Source organism: Astatotilapia calliptera, chromosome 6 (genome assembly GCF_900246225.1).
Source record: "Astatotilapia calliptera chromosome 6, fAstCal1.2, whole genome shotgun sequence".
Lineage (NCBI taxonomy): Eukaryota > Metazoa > Chordata > Actinopteri > Cichliformes > Cichlidae > Astatotilapia > Astatotilapia calliptera.
This window is the reverse complement of record NC_039307.1, coordinates 36,189,535-36,210,281: the sequence shown is the minus strand read 5'-3', so window position 1 is coordinate 36,210,281 and position 20,747 is coordinate 36,189,535. Positions and strand designations below refer to the sequence as shown.

General features: G+C 41.3%; 1 protein-coding gene and 2 long non-coding RNA genes across 3 annotated transcripts; 1 reads left to right on the top strand and 2 right to left on the bottom strand.

Moving 5' to 3' along the window:
• Positions 1-1,313: 1,313 nt before the first annotated feature.
• On the bottom strand, positions 1,314-5,950 carry LOC113023366 (uncharacterized). The gene is made up of 5 exons (XR_003272559.1): positions 5,825-5,950; positions 4,800-4,910; positions 4,615-4,681; positions 4,383-4,467; positions 1,314-1,525 (listed from the first exon to the last, which is right to left on the bottom strand). It is a non-coding gene; the product is annotated as an uncharacterized LOC113023366 (long non-coding RNA).
• Positions 5,951-10,669: 4,719 nt separating this feature from the next.
• LOC113024703 (putative nuclease HARBI1) lies at positions 10,670-11,840 on the bottom strand (the record flags this gene model as incomplete). Its single annotated transcript, XM_026171981.1, has 4 exons — positions 11,405-11,840; positions 11,219-11,328; positions 11,022-11,133; positions 10,670-10,941 (listed from the first exon to the last, which is right to left on the bottom strand). Coding segments are annotated over exons 1-4 (930 nt in total), but the record flags the coding sequence as incomplete, so codon positions are not given.
• A 3,304-nt stretch (positions 11,841-15,144) lies between these two features.
• Positions 15,145-16,029, top strand: LOC113024702 (uncharacterized). Its single transcript, XR_003272698.1, has 3 exons — positions 15,145-15,197; positions 15,697-15,793; positions 15,899-16,029. It is a non-coding gene; the product is annotated as an uncharacterized LOC113024702 (long non-coding RNA).
• The last annotated feature ends 4,718 nt before the right edge of the window (positions 16,030-20,747 follow it).

Sequence of the window (20,747 nt, the reverse complement as noted above, 5' to 3'; positions counted from 1 at the left end):
AGTGTTGCTACAGATAATTAAACCAGAGCTGATTTTAAATACGTTGCTCTTTTGAATCTACACTAATCCATCATCATCTTTAAAAGCATATGTTTGTATGGTGTCTGTCCTGTGAGGGCCAAATATCTCAAAATAATCATTAATGAGTTCAGAAAACCAGGCCTGCAACTTGATTTACAAAGATAATTTAAATATATTAAAAATAAAATACTGGCTGCACCTGTAACTGTTCAACTTGCCTGTGTGGTTAAACAGAATATGGCAGGAGTCCCACTGTCTGCTGTCAAGGCTTTCCTTATTCATGTGCTAAAGAGTCCTAAGAATCAACATTGTAACTTATCTATCACGATGACAAGAACCATGTTTATTGCTAATGCTAGTCCTGTTTCCATGCAAAAAGCAGATTGTAACTGATCTCAGAATACTGAAAGCAGAGCCAGTGACATTTTAACCTCCTGTTAAAAACCAGGGATTTATCCATAATGCCCATGTGCACCCAGCCAGATAAAGCTGCAGGCGACTCAGCTTGAAGTGATTTTTAATCGAATGCAGACGAGGCTATGAAATTAAGATGTGCTACAGTTTTCAGTGGAATAAGGGGCGCGCCCAGTTAACCCTGTTTTCAGAGACAATAGCCAACTGCTGCCACTGTTTATTGTAGGCTTTTTAATTTACAGTATAAAGTGCATTGAGACAACTGAAATGAGACCTCTAAAAGTTGATTCTGTTCATCTGGACGTAGCGTTTTGTGGGAGAAATGTTTCGTCACTCATCCAAGTGACTTCTTCAGTCTCAGCTGACTGCAGGTTTCCCCAACCTTATAAACAGTACATTTGCATAATGACTGAAACCAGCCCACTCAAGGAACAATGGGCTGGGAGGTCAGTTCTTTAATCTTAATTATGCAAACTCTCATGACCATTCATCAACAACCACTGACCAAAACCCACTGATCAATGGCCATGAATACCATTCACAGAGATTTGGGGAATGGCTGCAATCACAGCATTGTAAGATGCTGACAGATGAACCCTTAGGCCCCCTCCTCGATTCAGAGATGGTCTTTTCCTTTTCATGTAAATGTCCTCCTTGACTCCGCGCTCAAACCAGTGTTCCTCCCTGTCCAGGATGTTACATCCTCATCATTGAAAGAGTGTCCACTGGCCTGTAGGTGTAAATAGACTGCAGAGTCCTGGCCTGACGAGGTAGCTCTTCCGTGTTCGCCAGAGGTTGTTTGGTTTCCCCGATGTATAAATCCTTGCAATCCTCCTGGCACTTAACAGCGTACACTATGTTAATCTGTTTGTGTCGGGGGACCCGATCCTTGGGGTGGACCAATTCTTTTTGGCACAGCGTGTTTTGGGATTTACTGTATATCTTTCCCAGGACTTTGTCCACAGAACCAGTGTTGATAGCTCTTGACTCGGTGGACCTCGGGGGATTTTTTTCTGTAAAATATCATTGAGCTCTGTACAGCTGACAACCTCAGTCTCTGCACAGTGAAGAGAGGGTGATTCACCAGGTTCTAGAAAAAAGGGACAATTAGTTCAGCTTAAAGCACTTTTTTAAAAAATGATGCAGATTTGTATTTTATGCAGAAAGAAATAAAATGGTCTGAGCTCACGATTTGTCGATTTATCGATAAAAATTGATTCTGGCTTGGATAACGTGATATCGATTCATTAAAATCCTGAATCGATTTTTTAATATTAATTTATTTTGCCCAAAACGCCAGAATCTCAGGTTAAACCTCACAAAATTTCAAGAACCACCAAACAGCTAAAACAGTAAATGAGAGCAGGTACACGGATTCTACACAAAGACGTAAACACACAGCGCGGACCCGCGGATCAGAATCAGTGAGATGTCGCCTTTCTCACCCGACGGCACGGACACGGTCGGGGCTGAAAGGCGACAGCTCCTGATTCCGATGTTTCGGCGGCTCCGCGCTTTGTGTTTACACCCTTTTTGCGCTGATTCTAAAGCTGTTAGTTTGATCTCTCTCCAAACAATATTGACCGAACCACCTCCAGCTGAACGTCAGCAAGACCAAGGAGCTGGTGGTGGACTTCAGAAGGGGTCAGCACAGAGACTACAAGCCCATCATCATCAATGGAGCTCCAGTGGAGAGGGTGCAGTCCTTCAAGTATCTTGGTGTCCACATCTCCTCAGACCTGACATGGGCTGCCCACATTCAGGTCCAGACCAAAAAGGCTAGGCAGCGCCTGTATCACCTACGACAACTGAGGAAGTTCAGGGTCTCTCCAAAGATCCTCAGGATTTTCTATACAGGCGCTGTGGAGAGCATCCTCACACAGAACATGACATCGTGGTTCGGGAACAGCTGTGTGAAGGACCAAACAGCTCTCCAGAGAGTGATCCGTACAGCAGAACACTGCTGCAGGATTGCTCTCCCCCCGCTTCAGGACACCTACACCAGGAGATGCCGGACTAGAGCAGCGCAGATACTGAAGGACCCGTCCCATCCTGGCAACAAACTGTTCCAACTTCTGCAATCTGGTAGAAGGTTCCGCATCTTCCGGGCAAGGACAGAGAGACTCAAGAGGAGCTTCTATCCCCAAGCCATCCGTGCCCTAAACACACACACCCGCCCTCTCACATCATCTATAATTGACTGAGACAGGACTCTCTTCCAGACACTCTAAACCAAGGCACAATGTACATTTCAAATTCCTTTAATTTTAAATATGTTTATATTGTCTATCCTGTAAAATAGTCAGATGTCTATTCATATTAATGTACAGAATTCACCTGCTTGCTGCTACTACTGCACATTCACCCAGTGTATATACTATATGTATGTACATATATATATATAATGTTCTTCCTCTACACCCCCCCCAATTTTTGCACATGTCGAGGAGCATGTCAGGCTACATTTCACTGTGTGTTATACTTGTATAACTATGCATGTGACAAATAAAGAACCTTGAACCTTGAACCTTGAACCAGCAGCAAAAGAAGATCCAAACTAAGCTTCACAAAAACATCGTCATGAATTCACTCTGACTTTTGCTGTTTTGCTTCCACCACACTTCATGCACAGCTCTCTCTCTCTCTCTCTCTCTCTCACACACACACAGTACACTTCAAGAACAGTTTCCAGTCCAAAAATCTATTTTCTACATTATTCGCTTGCTTGTTACGCACAAGTCTACCGTTGTTTACAGGCTGTCGGCTGATGTTTTTTTTCCTTTTACTTACTTCCGAAAAGAAAACCTAATTTCTGCTGTTCAATAGGCTTCTGAACAAATGTAAACTTTTTAAAATTATGCAAAATGCTGTGTCTGTAATAAAACCGTTGTAACTTCAGAGGTAATGTTCATGTGTTGATTAATGGTTTTCTTTCGTTTTTGATGTACTACAGAATATTTTTATAAAATCCCAGGCCAGGAAAATCACCTTCTGTGTTTTATCTTCAGCTACTTCGACACAAAGGCATCTGCTGTGATGCTCACACCTTTGACAAAGTCTTGCGAGTGTCAGCTTCCTTTTTATAGATACAAAAAATATGTAAATGTACTGATCTGAATTATAATATTTCTGACTGTCTGAGGCAAAATTTCCCCGATTTAAATCGAATCTAATTGAATCAAAACGTGGATCGAATTGATTCGGGACCTTGTGAATCTGAATCGATTCTAGAAATCAGTGACGATACCCAGCCCTAGTTACACTGTTCCTGTTATTAACAGCAGGGGGCACTATCAACCACAGACTGAGAGCCAGACACGCTCTGCTGGTGCCTCATTGGCCTCATTTCTACAGAGGAAAGACTCTATAGTGAGAAACAGCTTAGGGGGAAAATGCTGATCTGGAGACGTCTGAGTGTTACAGAGGATATACATAGCACTGTGGTTCAGTGTCACACAATCACAAACAAATACAGCAAAGTACTAAAAAGGGTGCTGCCTCCAAAGATTGCTTTTACAGGTTTGGAGCTTAGGAGGCTTAATAACAACAGGCATGAATGAAGACAGATCAGAACAGCTGTTTGATCACAGCATCCAGTACCAACACAATCATCCACACTCAAGAGCCTGTTGGCTTCAGAGTCAGCAGCTGAATGTCTAAAATATCAAATGTCATTTTTGGTCCATCAGCTACAGCATGAACTGCTTAAAGTGAGAAGCAGCCTAAAGCCCGACAGATTCATCTTTCCAGACTGAAAAAATCTCAGAGTGAACCGAGTGTTGCGTTTTCAGTGTGATCTCACAAAGTCAAGTCCCTTTAATGATGTTCTGTCCTGTCTTCCTCTATCAAAAGCACACAAACACTATAAAACATTGTTTCTGTGCTTTGGGTTTTTGTTTTCTACACAGAGGTATAGTACGACTAGACCCTAAAGGTAGGCTGCTCACCTACAACGAGCTCATGAACATCTTTCCAATGGAGCTCGCTGCCCTTCTCGTGGATGAGGGTCACTGTCATCCTCCGCTGGATCCCCTGCAGCAAACATAACAGGAGCTCAGGATCACAGTGAGCACAGCTAGAGCAACATTACGCTTTAAAATAAGATATTCAACTGTGTACAAAGGAAGCAGTTACCACTGTGTGAGTAATAAGGAAACAACATGTGCACCAATCCTGTACCTGGTGCAGCAGGTAGGTACCATGACAGGGCAGGCCTCCACTGTGATCCACGATGGCTGGGATGTACCTGTGCATGGAGGGAGGAGGTGACACAACATCCCAACTTATAATGTTCTTCCTGGAGATAATTTTTATGGTTCCTTTAAAGCTTGTGCGTGAATATAACACTCCAGGTGGATAGTCACTCTCCAGTGGGCTCCAGCTCGCTGATCTCAAACCAGACCAGCAGGTCGTACTTGCTGACACACACTGACCCAGGTTGGATTTGGTGTTGGTGTTCAACTTGGTGGCTGCAACTGACACACACACACAGCTCAACGTTAACAACTGGGAATTTGTCTGAATTTAAGAGAAGATGAATAAAAGTGAGGAGTATTTACTTCATGCTTTGGGTGACTAAATGGAGGATGGATAGGTGACATGAAAACACTACTGACCCTTTATACTGAGCCAATAGCTCACACACTTCTATTAAATCTGTCTGTAGAGCCAGTAATCACAGAGGATAGATACTGGAAGCAAACTGAAATGTTAGGAGGAACTAAATCACACATTACAACACCAATGGCAGCACCCTGCTGTCTCACACATCAGGATCATGGTCCTGTTGAAACGGGCTAATCGCTAAAGCTCACAGTTGCATTCGTCTATACTCAATATGATCGAAAAAACTATTTTAACAAACAATTAAAAAAAGAACAAGTAAAAGATCTACTATAGCCAAAAGAAGGCCATTTACAGACTATAGCGCTGTGAAAAAGTATTTGCCTCCTTTCTGATTTCGTATCTTATTCCATATTTGTCACACTTACACGTTTCAGATCAATCCATTTATAACATTAGACAACAATGTCTAATATTAAACGGCAGTTTTCAAGGGCAAAAAGCTATCCAAACATACACGGTCCTATATGAAAAAGTAATCTCAATGAAAACCGATACCTTGTGTGTCACCTCTGACACCAACAGCTGCAGCAAGCGTTTGGTGCTAGAGGTCACATTTGGACTCTGGACCTCTGTGGAGTGTGCACATGATCTCATTACTGTCTAAAAATCCAAGGAGTGCTGAACCATTGAAAAATACACAGTAACAGGTGTGTAGCAACAAGCCGCTAATCTAGCAAACAAATGAACAGAGTGCTTTTAGGTGTTGCACAAGGATACGATGATAAGCTGTGTGTCTTTTTTGTAATGACCTGCTTGAATTTACCTTAATCCAAGGAGTGGTCAGTGTGGGGAAATCTGCCATGAGCAGATAAAGTGGATGAGTGGGACTAGGTAGGTGTGCCGAAAAGAGGCAACAAAGCTGAAGCTGAAGAGTGTGGTGAGAACATAGTGGCGCCGCCAGCAGGTTTCCGGTGTTGTGCCAAAAAGTGATTGCCTGCCAAAAAGTGATTTCCAATGTTTCCGTGTATTTTTTATGTGTAATATCTTTACGTATGTTGGTAAATAGACTTCGGTGAACAGCGTTTACAAAGGGGTTATATATAGAATTAAAAGATTATCTGTTTTTTCAAGTATCTTTATAACTCTGTGTTATTGTACTCACATTATAACCAATCCGGTCCTTTTCCCCCACTTACAATATTTTTACAGAACTATTGTAATATTTGCTGCCATTTCTGCTGTCTTACTCTTACAAAAGACATTTTTAATGTTAATGAGATTTTTTTTAACTGCATAAATAAAGGTTCTATAAAAGTCGCTGCCAAAAACTGATTGCGGCTTCTACCTTGTTACACGAATGTTGTTTGTGGCTCAATATGACTTTGTGTCATCCATGAGGGATGCATTTGACATATGTTTCACATATTATAGCCCAACAAGTTACTTATAGCAGTTTAAATACGAGCAATCAGTTTTTGGCAAATACCGGAAATCAGTTTTTGGCAGACAATCACTTTTTGGCACAACACCGGCTAGCAGGAAGACTTTGGCAGTAACACCTACAACATTGGCAGTCCCATTTTGTGAAAGCCAATAAAAAATAGCTAGGTTTCCTTGTGTCATTTGTGTGGAACAATACTGCACAAGAAGCTAAATAGATTTAGAAAAACGAAAAAAAAATTGTTGAAGAACAAAAGATAAATGTCCTTTTTTTTATAGCATTAACTGGCCGGCTGTGTGGTGCGCAGCGTTAAGAGGCCAGCATTCAGACCCCAGAGTTTAACGACCAAGTTCGAGTCTCTGACGGTTCGTCTGCTACTGCAGGGTAGGCCGAGCGAAAGACGAAGCTCCGGGCTCCTCCTTTTTTTTCGCTTTTTTAAATTCACATTTATTTCGATTTATTTAGATTTCAAGCCACAAGTAAAAGCTCAGGGAAACACTTTTAAGGTACCCTATATATGTCCTTTCACATCTTATCACTTCATACAGTGGGCCAGTCTACACCTGCTACTTCCTGCACAAGCTTTTATCACACACGACCCACTGTTTACAGGTAAGAAATCCAGCAAACATCTGCCTGCTATACAGGTGAAAATAGAGCAACAGGACCGCTGAGTCTTTCATTTTATTTATTTTCTGCTGTGTTTCACTTGCATTTATTTGAAAGACTGAGTGTAAACACACACACAAAAAAATATTTTTTGTGCTGGAATGTGCAGAAAATAGGTTTAAAGGTTAAACAAATTTCTTCTAGTCAGAATGTTGCATATAATTACATTTTTGCTTGATGCATAAAGTTAAAAGATTAAAACTAATAAAACAAGTTTTAAAAACAGACTTTTCCATTTGATTACATTTTGTATGATGGATTATGCAGAAAAAGTAGAATTGGGCTGAAAGATCTATCGTTTTATCACCTATTCAGGTTGTAAATCATGTTTTTAAAAAGTAACTAAGTAATTAATTACTTTTGAAAATAAGTAATCAGTAACAAAACGGGATTACTTTTTGGGGGAAGTAATCAGTAATAGTTACTGGTTTACTTTTTTCAAGTAATTTGACCAATACTGCTAGTTAAGTTACTACCATAGTTAATACAGTTACGGGTAACATGACAGTGCTAACCCATAACCCCGAACTCTGTAATACTGTAAATGATGAGTGATTTAAGTTAACACTAAACATTAAACAGTGTCTCCTGAACATTTATAATCAGGTGTGAGTCTGGCTGCATTGACTTTTGAAGATGCAAATTTAGCATGATGGCTGATGGTGCGTTTATTTTTTTTAAAGTATGTTTATTGAGATTTTTTGATATAAGAAAACCCCCCCCCCCCCCCCCCCCCCAAAAAAAAGAAGAAACAAACAAAAAACCCAATAAAACAAAACAGACAACACAACAGCACGGGCAAAAACACACAGATAAAGCAAAATATTATGCAGCAACAACAAAAATACTACTTAAGCACCGGCAATAAACAGAAATAAAATGCCACACATCAAAGAAATGACTAAGTTTGTCCGCTGATGTGTACCTAATCCTCTCCACGTGCAACAGAGCAGTCAGTTCTGTTAGCCACATTTTGAATTGAGCTACAATATCCGACTTCCAGAGAGTCAAGATCATTTTCTTAGCAATTACCATTCCGAACAAAAATGTAGTTTGTGCAGCAGAGCTGAGGTGTAAAAGGGAAGAGGAAGATCCAAACAATGCAGTTATTGGGTCCGGCTCTAATGTGCAATTGTAGATATCAGAAAAACATTTAAAACTGTCCAACCAATAGTTATGCAATTTGGGGGCAAGTCCAAAATAAATGAGTGAGAGAGGCTTCTCCAAGTTTACAACGATCATATGTGGGACTAATAGAAGGAAAAATGATGGCGTTTTTGTTGCTGAAGACAGCAAAATGTCTGCATTTGTTGACACTTTACAGAAGGCAGTGAAAAATGCAAGTTTAGGTGATTTTGTTTTTCATTTTGGTTAATTTGACATAATAGTTTTTACTATAGTAACCAAACGACTGTCTTCTGCAAGATGACTACTGTTAAATTAGAGTAAATGGAAAATCTTGTCATTTACTTTATAATTCTTGCTATTTTTTTATATTTGTTACATGTCATAGACATGGGGAAAAGGCACATGTGGGGATTCCCAGTGGACAACAGCACGAGAGACTTCAAGGAAGGCCTCCAAACTGGATGAAGAGGAGATGGAGGTCGCTGTGTGTCGACATGGATTAATGTGTCTTTTGTGTCACTTTCACTTCAGGGACGGCAAACTGTGGTGTATTTCAGGAACGGTTACATGCCTGACAACTACACTTCTGAACAGGTCCAACTTTTGATTTGCACTCAGAATGACTACATCAAAGAGTTTAGTTAAAAACACTAAATTGAAACCTGCAGACTTGCTTAAAGTGATTCGTATTCATGAGAAACTGGAGCGTCATTATCATTGAGTTTATTTCTTTCCCTGCTAAGCAACACCAAGTCTAGCCCTGATTGGCTGATATAAGTGACCACAGACCTGTCGCTGTGTCAGTTTGAATGGGTGATTAGAGACCAGGGCCCTGTTTCAGGAAGCCGGTTTGGAAAACTCAGAGTGAAAAACGACACTCACGGTTGAGTAACCCCGAACTGTCCAACTCGGAATATTCGGTTTCAGAAAGGCTGATAACAATTAGTTCAGTCAACGCGGAGTTGCTTTAACCCCAAGTGAAGCGCGCGGACGAGGATACATAAAGCCCTGATTAGTGGAGCACAGATTAAGCGAGTCACCATGGAGACGGAGGGAAAGAAGGCGCGGTCAATGTATTTCACAGCGCTTCAGGCCGAAATTCTGATGGCAGCATATGCCGATAACATGCAAATTTTGCGGAAAAAAGTAACACAGCCTCAGCTGCAAAAGCATGCATGGCAAAACATAGCCGACAGAGTCAATGCGTGAGTGTTAATTTAAACATTGATCGAGGGATTTCCACCCATTTAACACGTTATTTTATCATATGTTATTTTATCATATGTTATTTTATTTGTTATTTTATACATTTTATTTTGTGATGTGATGTGAGCGCAGGTGCAACCCAACAGGCCCCAAACGTGCCTGGCAGCAAGTAAAAATGAAATATAAAAATATAGTCCAAACAGGTAAGGTGTAATTGTATTATGAGCCATAGTGCTTGGTCTGTTTGTCCCATGTAAATCAATTGCAGTTAGAGGCTACATTAATTTTCTTTCTGTAAGCACTTATTGAAATTATCTGAGCACATTACAAGTACATATTTGCTTACCCTGTATGCTCAAATGTGGCCCGTTATAGCCAACAGAAAAAAAGCGGAGGCCCGAAAAACAGGTGGGGGTCCTCCACCACCACCACTCACAGAGGCTGAGCAGTTGGCCCTCAGCCAAAACAGTGGGCGCCCTGTGGCCGAAGGCATCTCTGCGGGGACATCCTCTGAGTCAATAACCCCGCAAGACACAAGTGCCTACATAGGGGGTAAATTCAAAATAATACATGATGTGCATACATCCTTTCTTCACAGTCACCTTTGCAGTGCTGCTCATTCATTTGATAAACTCTTTACCATAATGAATTATTTTGTAGTGAAGTTATTTTCCTACTGATTTTGCCTTCCCTCAGCCTTGGTTGTCTTTGAGAGCATAATGACAATGAAGTGTAAGGTGATTGGTATGTTTGTTAATTGCCATTTGGTCCCTTGTAAGTTATAAGTGACCTGTATAAACCTCATATTCTATCAGTTGATGGTGATGGTGTACTGCATCTGGTGCAGCCTCCTGTTGAGCCAGACCAACATGCAGTTGTGAGTAATACTCCACAGATTATATGAGTTTACAGTAGAACAGCAATGTTGTCTATTTCTTTACTACAGGAAAATAATGAAGAAACATTGACAGCTGTTACAGAGGAGGAAGCAACAGAGACACTTTATGAGGTTTACATCTTTTAATACTTTGTGTACAGGAAATACAGGCGACCAATAAAGCCAGTTGAACAAAAAATCTCTTTATTCTTCTTTCAACAAGTTGAGGTGATGGGTCAAAAGAAATGATTGTGACATATGGTGTCTCTGACTGCGCTTCCATCTTGTATGTCCGTGGGAGGGTCAGGATGTTCATGGTTTGGATCACTGCTGATGTTTGGTTCAGAAGGACAGTGTTCTCCTCTAATTGTGGCAATGTTGTGAAGAATCACACATGCCACAATAATGTCACATGCCCTTTCTGGGGTGACCCTGAGTCTTTGCAGGCACTGGAACCGGGCCTTAAGCATTCCGATAGTCATTTCAATTCTGGCTCTTGTCCTGCAATTAGCCAGATTATATCGCTGCTGTGGGCCCGGTTCAGGGTCAGGGTAAGGGGTAAGCAAATAGGGTAAACATGGATACCCCCTATCACCAAGCAAGTAGCCAGTGAACTCTCCTAAGACAGAAGGATACACTTCAGTTCAAATGTCCCTGAAGCAATTGGTCTTTATATATTTTAAAGTATTTTCAACTCACCATGTCCAAATTTTGTGCTCAGTGTACATTCACGGAATATTTGTGAGTCATGGACAGAGCCTGGCCACTTGGCTTCCACATTTGTGATAATGTTGGCAGCATCACATATGATCTTCACAGTGCAGAGAACACAAATTAGCATCCATTACTATAATGAAATAATTTGTTAGTTTGAAATGCTACAGGGAACTATGTACCTGTACATTAATGCTGTGGAAAGACTTCCTGTTCACATAGTCTCCTTCATTTACTGAAGGAGCAATGATTGGAATGTGAGTGCCATCTGTACAGCTAATCACGCCTGGGAACCGTGAGAATAAATGTAAAATTTAAGTAGTAGTTCAAATATCACCACATCATGAATTAAGTTTCGTTCATCCTGATACCTGCAATTTTGTGGCATCCCTCTTTGATGAATCTTGTGGGTCTGTGACCGGGGAACACCACAGACGGGTACAGGAGACGTTTCAGTGCAACTGTAACATTCCTGACTGCCCGACAGACGGTAGCCTTGGAAACGTGCTCAGCGTCACCAATATTATACAGAAAGCTCCCGTTTGCAAAAAACCGAAGTGCAATACAAATAATATGCAATGAACTGAGAGCATGTCCGCGATGTGTCACATGCGTAATATATGGCCTGAGGATGTTATCCAAATAACTTATAGATTGTGCTGAGAAACGGTAACGTTCGCACAGAAAATCATCAGGAAATGATAAAATGTCCAAACGCGCTCTGATCACTCTCTCCCGGCGGAGAGCTCTGCGGAGAATTTGGGCTTCACGATCTACTGGCTCTTCAAGGAAGTGGCACGCCATGTCCGACACTTCCTACTGTCAGGTTTCCGACAAAGGGGCGGAGACAGTCAGGGTTAGTTGTAGTAAACCTGCTAGGGGGCAGGTTAGCTTCACGGAGTGTGTCGTCATAGTGACTCACTCAGGCTGCAGCTGAACTCGCTTTGTGAAACCGAAAACCCAGAGTTTTCGTTAACTCAGGGTATACTTACTCAGTTTTTCCACTAAACCGGCTTCCTGAAACAGGGCCCAGCACATGTTTGTTGCTGCTCCATGTTTTCTGCAACATTGTGTGTAGTTACTGCAGCTGTGTGTGCATTCTGCTGGCAGGAACAGGAAACAAGTGAAAGAAAACTGGCGAGCATCCTGGAAGGAAAACTTAATCGGACATAACAAGTTAAAACAGTTTGCAAGTTTCAAGCCAAATTGCTGAATCTACCGTCCAGGTTCTCCTTGATAGCGTGACTCTGTGTTGTTCTCCTTCATTCTTCTGTCTCTGTCTGTCAAATCTCAGCGTATTATAAACCAACTGTTGTCACCCTCTGCTGCTCAGTGTGCTGGCTGTTTTCTCAGGAATCTCAACCACGAGAAAGTTTATACGAACGAAGCTAAAAAACCTGTGACAGTTTGTGAAACGTCATTAGCAGCAGTGAAATAAGATTCCAAAAGTTAGTGAAATGATAGAGGCTCTTTTATGCTGGAAAAATTGTTCTAGCACAAAGTGGCCCAATAAACGGAATTTTTTAATACAGAAATACATCTAATGATAAAAAGACAAGCAGAGAATTCATTGTCTGTTTTCAATTGCAGAGCTGGGATGCTCGTCTCCTCATGGAGCGCTCTCGAGCTGTGAAGTGTCCAGATATCAGCGCTCACCTGGCTGGTACCAAGAAGGTTCAGCAAGTGCTCCCCAGACCTGGAGTCCTGGACAGATTCTTCCCAGACCAGCCTCAAGCTGTGCAGCAGATCCGAGCGACATTGGCTGACCTTAACACTCTAGACACGGTGAGAAAAAGGGCACGTTTTTTTCATTGTTTGGAAAATTTGCCATTAGATAATCCTCACCTGGGTGTTGCTGTTCAGTGTAAGCAATATCATTTGCATTTTATTCCTCTGATTTATTTCTCTGTGGTTGCGCGCGTCTACAGGGTCCAGAGAGGGACAAAACAGTATCAGTGGCCTTGTCAGCAGCAGAACGGTTTGTCTTGAAGTCTCAGCGAGAAGGAGGAGGTACAGCGGGGGGATAGAAGCATCTTTAAAAATGTTGAAAACTTCTGTTTATTGCTCACCATTTATTAAACTAGGGAAGTTTAAGCAGTGCATGTGTGGATCTGCACACACATGCAGCATTTGCTTGCATTCCATGTATGAGCTAGCCTCAGTCAAAACAGTGACGACACATACATGACTGCCTGCTGTTTTGCATTACTGTGTATCTACTGTGATTCATGCATGCTGTACTGTGACTGAGATAATAGTGTATATGAGACACACTTGACAACAACATTGATCAGGATGTGAAAAAGCTACCAGATACAAGTTGTCAGCAGGTTATGGCTGACTAACCACCCTGCCTTACATCACTCTGGGCTAATACTGTAAAAAGCAATCATTAGTTTTCTTTGTAATATCAGATCATTTGTTTTGATAAATACATAGTCCAGTATCAGGGTTCATATGAACTATTTTAGCAGTAATTTCACACCTCCACTATGATAGTATTTAGCTGTTAATCATGTTAGCAAGGAAGCTCGGGTTTGCAATTCATTCTTAATTTAGCCACGCTGCATGAATTTGGATGATACGATTTTTGAAAATGGCAGTTTCATTTATGGGGCGTATATAAAATCGTAGTTCTTAGGCTGGCTTTTAACCCTTTACAGCCGATCGGAGCGGGCACGCTCTGTTTTGCGTAACTATTTTTAAATCCCGGTAGCTCTGCAACCACTTAAGCTAGCACAATAATTTTTTTTGCATATGAAACTGGAGGAGTTGTACTTACATCTTATGCCATCAGCTTGTCCTAGGTCACAGTTTCCTTCCACATATAGCTTTGCAAAAACTGCATAAAAATCACTTGCAGCAACAAAAACATGATATTCCAGAAACACGCTTCGCCGATCCATCAGCTGTTTGTAACACTTCCTACGTCCATCAGCGCGAACTATCACATGACCGCATGACCTGCCCGAAACCGGAAGTGACGTCATTTTGCGGAAATGTAGTTTTTTACGATCGGGCCCTTATGAGCTTGTGTTTTACTTGTTATGTGTTTTAAAAAGTTATGTTTGAGTTTATGACTTTCTGTGTCGTTTCTGGGATGCTTAGGACTCATATTGCACTGCTGGAAATAGTTTATTTTGATGCATATGCTGTTATTTTGCAAATTTGCATTATAATATTTATTTTCGTTTTTCCTGCAGTATATAAAAATTGGTGTATTTCAAAAATAAAACTATGAAGACACTCAAAATAAATTTCCTGTGGTGGGAAACTAGTTTGTGTAACTTTTTTGTATTTACAGTTTTGAGGGATAAGCCTCTTAAATTTCTCTAACTAGAAATATATGTTAAAAAAACAAAAACGATTTTCAATTTTTTTGTAGTTTATTGCACTTTTTTGCAATTTATGTAATTACTATGCACCTAATGCAGACATATTATTAAAGTTTGGGCTATAATGGTTGTATTGATGTATAGCAACTTGAAATGCTCCCAAAAATGGCTCCACAGCATGTAAAAATATAATATAAGCTCTGGCGAACTTGGTTCTATGGTAGGTCTTAAAGGGTTAAGGAAGGAAAAAGGTATGTATCAGTTGGCTGGGAAGAAAGATGGAGGTGGAAAGGATGTGCAAGCTATGGGACAAAGTTGCTGAGACTAGGTTAAAAAGAGGTGAGGATCAGTGAGCAGGAGTGTGGCTTTGTGCTGAAAAGAGCACAACAGATTGTTTGGAGAGAAGGTGAAGGAAAGTCAGCTGAAGCAAGACAGTTTGTGGAGTTTGTGTTGGACTGTATGTTATGCTGGGAGCCTGGGGATTAGTGCACTTTGATTCCAAGTTAATACTAACTAGTGTTTCTCACTGGTTTTTGGGTGGTGGAGTAAAAGGGATTGGTTGGTGGCTGTTTCTAATGTTAGCCTTTTCTTGGTTTTCTTACAGGCAGGGTAAAGACATGGTGATGAATGAGTGTGTGGGCCGTCTGCTGAGGACCAAGAGCTCAGGACAGTCAGACGGGGGTGTCGCAGCAGGAGTCACCGTGCTCGACAACCCTCTGCTGTCCTGAGATGTCACACTCCTGCCTGCACATACAAACCACACTGTGAAGTCAAAGTTCCACCTGCACCTCCACCTGTTCTTGCAAAAGCATGAAAACTGACAGAGGTGAGACAGCAGAAAAGTCTTTGTTTATTTTTGTAATAAGTTAAGGAATTAAGTTAAGAAGAGTGATTAAATAAATAGTTTCTTGCATTTTTGATTTAATGATTGTGTTTAGGATTATTTCAGAAACATGTTTAGAGGATCTTTGTAAGCCTGTATTTACTTTAAAAGAAGGGAAGCACTTCTTCATCCTACAGAAAAGGTGACACATTACAGATGAGTTCATAAAAAGTGTCTCTGTCACTCTTTCAAGGCTCTGTCACTTTTTCTTTTTTACTTGAACAGCATGGTAACGTAGGCCTAGGCTGCCATCTTGTGGCAGTGTGTTGTTACTACAACATATGAAATTGTGTTTCTATTGGAAATATAATTCAGCGCCACTGAGCCGCTCTCTCAGTTACAAACTGAACCTGTTTTGTAGACGTATAAATCACTAAGTACAGTGAAGCTTTTGGTTTTGTAAAAGTGTTTCTTATTCTAAATGCATGTTGATTTTTATAAGGGTGAAGAGCAGTTAGCAGTGCATTCATGGACATCTTTAAACTATTAATTGAAGAATCTTTGGTCATGATGGCATGAACTAGAAACGTGAGCTCCAGGTGAGACTGCACAGAAGAACAAGTGTCCTTAAACTGCATCAACTGATGACGTCTTACAATTTTATTCCACTGTGTGTTTTTATCATTGAATGTTTCTGTCTTCAGGTTTCTCTCAGATCAAGATTGAATGTGATGACAAGGGTGATGGATGGTGTGACATGTGCTGCTAGCCCACAGAACCAGGTGAGTATGCTGTCCATGTGCTCTGCAACAATGAGGACATCCAACACTCTCAGTTAAGATTAGTTTTCATGATTGTTGCCTCAAGACCTGAGATCATGGTGGTGGGCTTGTGATGGACACACTTTTCATGGCTGAAACCTCTCCTGTAGAGGCTAAGCCTAGGCTTGAAGCCACTGGGGTGTTCGTTGGCGGGGTGACGCGATGTGCCTGGTATGCATGAAGTTATTAAACTTGATACAGTCCAATAACTCCAGCCTTACTCATCTTGTCCTTCAGATTCTTTATTTCCAGGATTTAACAGCAGCGCAGCGGTCACAAACTGTTTGCTTCCTCCCGATCAACAACACAGCTGCCGCTAATTACGTGTGTCTACCTTAAATATCTATTATATATATATATAATATCTTAAATATATATTGAAATAAACTGAATAGCGTTTAGAGGACAAAATGCCTGTGTTCATGAGAAGTTCAGTGAGTATTGCACTGGAGAGGAAATCGTAGGACGGAAAGCTGAAAGAAACACATGATTTTTGTAAAAAGGTGGCAAATGGTAGAAGTAAAAATGGTTAATTTGTTTTTGATTTCTTTTACTAAAATAAGTGGTTATTTTTGTTTTCATATACGCATTGCAAATGTGCTCATAATGAGTTGGCACTCAGTCTTTAGAAGGTCATAAGCTTCGTTCGGCGTGATGGTCCAGACTGATATATTGCAGGTATTGACTTTGATTGCAGAGGGCTAAATGCAAACACGCTTACACACACATAGATTATGATGAGAATAAGTCCCTGGGTCAGAGCGTCCTGAACATTCTGAATATGCTAAACCAATTTTGAATCACTAGAGGAACAATGGATAATAACATTAGATTATCAAGGCTAGGCAGAGAGGTGTTTTGGTTTTCTGCCTTACAGAGAAAGGAACAGACACCAGACGAGGTCACGGAGATATGAGGATCCTTCGCAGCAGAGATAGACGTGGAGACTGCCGAGACACCAACTGGGGCCAAGGGTCATGCAGTTTGGGCTCTAGTTAGTCACCTCAAAAGGATGGATCCCATAAACACAGCAATAACCATGAAGGGGTTGGCAAAAAACCAGGAACACCAGACCAACGAGGTTCGAGAGGCTCTTGATAAAAAGGGGGACACGGCTGTGACCCCAGAATACACAGATCGTTGTTTGAAAATCGGGGCAGAATAATCCCCTGATCTGTGCAACGACTGAAGGGTGGTCTAACCCCTGAGGTCGAAGAAAGAAGAGCAGAGAATCACTCGACTGGAAGACACTGATAGCTGCAGCAATAAAGTAAAGGTTAAAAGCTCCTTGGACAGAGGTTCTAGTCTGAGTACGTTTGAAAGGTACAAGGTGGCACCAAAATGAGGTTGGGGAAACTGGAGCACCAAGATAAAGCTGTGGGAGAACTGGAGAGCGATGGGAGTGTCATAGTTTTTCTTGCATCTGAACTGCACAATCACAGAGGTCGTCCAATATGGTCCACTCGTTAAACGGGGACACAGGGCCTCAGGACTAAGAAGAAGAAATGGACCTCGCAAACCTGGATTCTAGGGTGTAAGTGATCACTTTTAAAAGAGATCAAAGGGGGACTGTGATATTATTATATTATCTTATGCCACGTTATGCCCCTGATTAATGATTGTGAAGCTATTATGTAGTTTTAGTTTGCATTATTCTCCTGAATTAGAAGAAGGTGAAACTACATGGAGTGCAGAATTATTAGGCAAGTTGTATTTTTGAGGAATAATTTTATTATTGAACAACAACCATGTTCTCAATGAACCCAAAAAACTCATTAATATCAAAGCTGAATGTTTTTGGAAGTAGTTTTTAGTTTGTTTTTAGTTGTAGCTATTTTAGGGGGATATCTGTGTGTGCAGGTGACTATTACTGTGCATAATTATTAGGCAACTTAACAAAAAACAAATATATACCCATTTCAATTATTTATTTTTACCAGTGAAACCAATATAACATCTCCACATTCACAAATATACATTTCTGACATTCAAAAACAAAACAAAAACAAATCAGCGACCAATATAGCCACCTTTCTTTGCAAGGACACTCAAAAGCCTGCCATCCATGGATTCTGTCAGTGTTTTGATCTGTTCACCATCAACATTGCATGCAGCAGCAACCACAGCCTCCCAGACACTGTTCAGAGAGGTGTACTGTTTTCCCTCCTTGTAAATCTGACATTTGATGATGGACCACAGGTTCTCAATGGGGTTCAGATCAGGTGAACAAGGAGGCCATGTCATTAGTTTTTCTTCTTTTATACCCTTTCTTGCCAGCCACACTGTGGAGTACTTGGACGCGTGTGATGGAGCATTGTCCTGCATGAAAATCATGTTTTTCTTGAAGGATGCAGACTTCTTCCTGTACCACTGCTTGAAGAAGGTGTCTTCCAGAAACTGGCAGTAGGACTGGGAGTTGAGCTTGACTCCATCCTCAACCCGAAAAGGCCCCACAAGCTCATCTTTGATGATACCAGCCCAAACCAGTACTCCACCTCCACCTTGCTGGCGTCTGAGTCGGACTGGAGCTCTCTGCCCTTTACCAATCCAGCCACGGGCCCATCCATCTGGCCCATCAAGACTCACTCTCATTTCATCAGTCCATAAAACCTTAGAAAAACCAGTCTTGAGATATTTCTTGGCCCAGTCTTGACGTTTCAGCTTGTGTGTCTTGTTCAGTGGTGGTCGTCTTTCAGCCTTTCTTACCTTGGCCATGTCTCTGAGTATTGCACACCTTGTGCTTTTGGGTGCTCCAGTGATGTTGCAGCTCTGAAATATGGCCAAACTGGTGGCAAGTGGCATCTTGGCAGCTGCACGCTTGACTTTTCTCAGTTCATGGGCAGTTATTTTGCACCTTGGTTTTTCCACACGCTTCTTGTGACCCTGTTGACTATTTTGAATGAAACGCTTGATTGTTCGATGATCACGCTTCAGAAGCTTTGCAATTTTGAGACTGCTGCATCCCTCTGCAAGATATCTCACTATTTTTGACTTTTCTGAGCCTGTCAAGTCCTTCTTTTGACCCATTTTGCCAAAGGAAAGGACGTTGCCTAATAATTATGCACACCTGATATAGGGTGTTGATGTCATTAGACCACACCCCTTCTCATTACAGAGATGCACATCACCTAATATGCTTAATTGGTAGTAGGCTTTCGAGCCTATACAGCTTGGAGTAAGACAACATGCATGAAGAGGATGATGTGGACAAAATACTAATTTGCCTAATAATTCTGCACTCTCGAAAGGATTTTACATAACAACAGACTTTGGCACACAAAGAACAAAACAGAGCTTAGAGAGGTGGCAGCTTTTATACACAACTGGAAACCTCAGGACAGTCTCATAGGCATCGCTACTGTTCTTCTGTGGAAAAACTCCACAATAGCCTTTACCTTGTCCATGGTTGTTTTCCCTACCTTCAGGGAATCTTTAAATCATCAGGTTTAATGTATGTGCCAGACATGGATGGTGAGTCCGCTTCAGAATTTTTTATGGCTTTGGTGATGTTTGCAGCATTATCACTCACACAGTACACCACTTTGTCCTGTCTTGCCACTCATTTGCCACTCTTAATAGCTCCTGTACCAGGTTTTCTGCAGTGTTTCTGTCAGTGAAGTCAAAGCAGTCCAGCTGGAAAGATGTCATCTTGTAAATTTCAATAAAGTGGCAAGTGACAGGCATGAAAGAGCAGGTGGTTCTAGAGGTCCAGCAGTCAGTTGTCAGGCAAACTGATGGAAGTTTTTTCACCCTGTCTTGCTATAATGCACGTTCTGTGTCATATAGTTTTGGGATTATTGTTAGGGACGGTGTTTTTCTACTAGGTAGAGTGTACATGGGATTTAAGCCCTTTAAAAGTTCTAAAATGGACAATGCTATGAAAATAGATCTAATGATTTCATCCTGTCATGGGTTGAGTCCGATAAGTATGATGATCTAAAGGCAGATACACAAAGGCTGACTGGAATGAACTAAAAGCAAGTCATTTATTTGGCTGATTGCACAAATATATACATGAAAAAAATGAAAACTATTAACTACTAAAACCAAAACTTGAACCCACATTCAGCATAAGGTGCCCTGGAGAAGATACGCAGGCATTCTGACATAAGATATGGGGGACAGTGAAAATGTATACACAGACGGCTAATTAGGGGAAGTGAAACGAGCTGGAGAGAACAAGACACAGGTGGACTAAATCACAAGAGATGAGACAAACAAAGCAAAGCACAAGGACAACGACTCTCAAAGCAAAACAGGGAGTTACATAACTAAATGAAACATGAATGAAGAGGAAAGGACACCCTCAGGGAGGAATTAACACTAATGAGCCATGTGGACTTATTAAAGGACCCAAAACGCAGGCAAAGAACAGCTGATATGAGTGAATGTTTATTTTCAAAGTGGCAAAATGACACCAACAGGGAGATTAACGCAGACGAACCGGCAACATGCAGAAGAACACACAGCAGTAATCAAGGGATGGGAGACACGCCTGGGAGAAATCACAGCTGACGAGACAGGGGAAACGTAAACTGAACACACTCACATGAGATAGAGACCTTCAGAATAAAACAGGAAACTAGCAGGCACAGAGAACCAGACAAGACACTGAACTTAGACAGATTCACGAGCAGACACAGTGACACCATGGACAGACAGAGGGGACACAGGCAGGCATGAAACAAAACCCTAACACATAGCAAACCTAAACAAAAGACAGAATAAACAA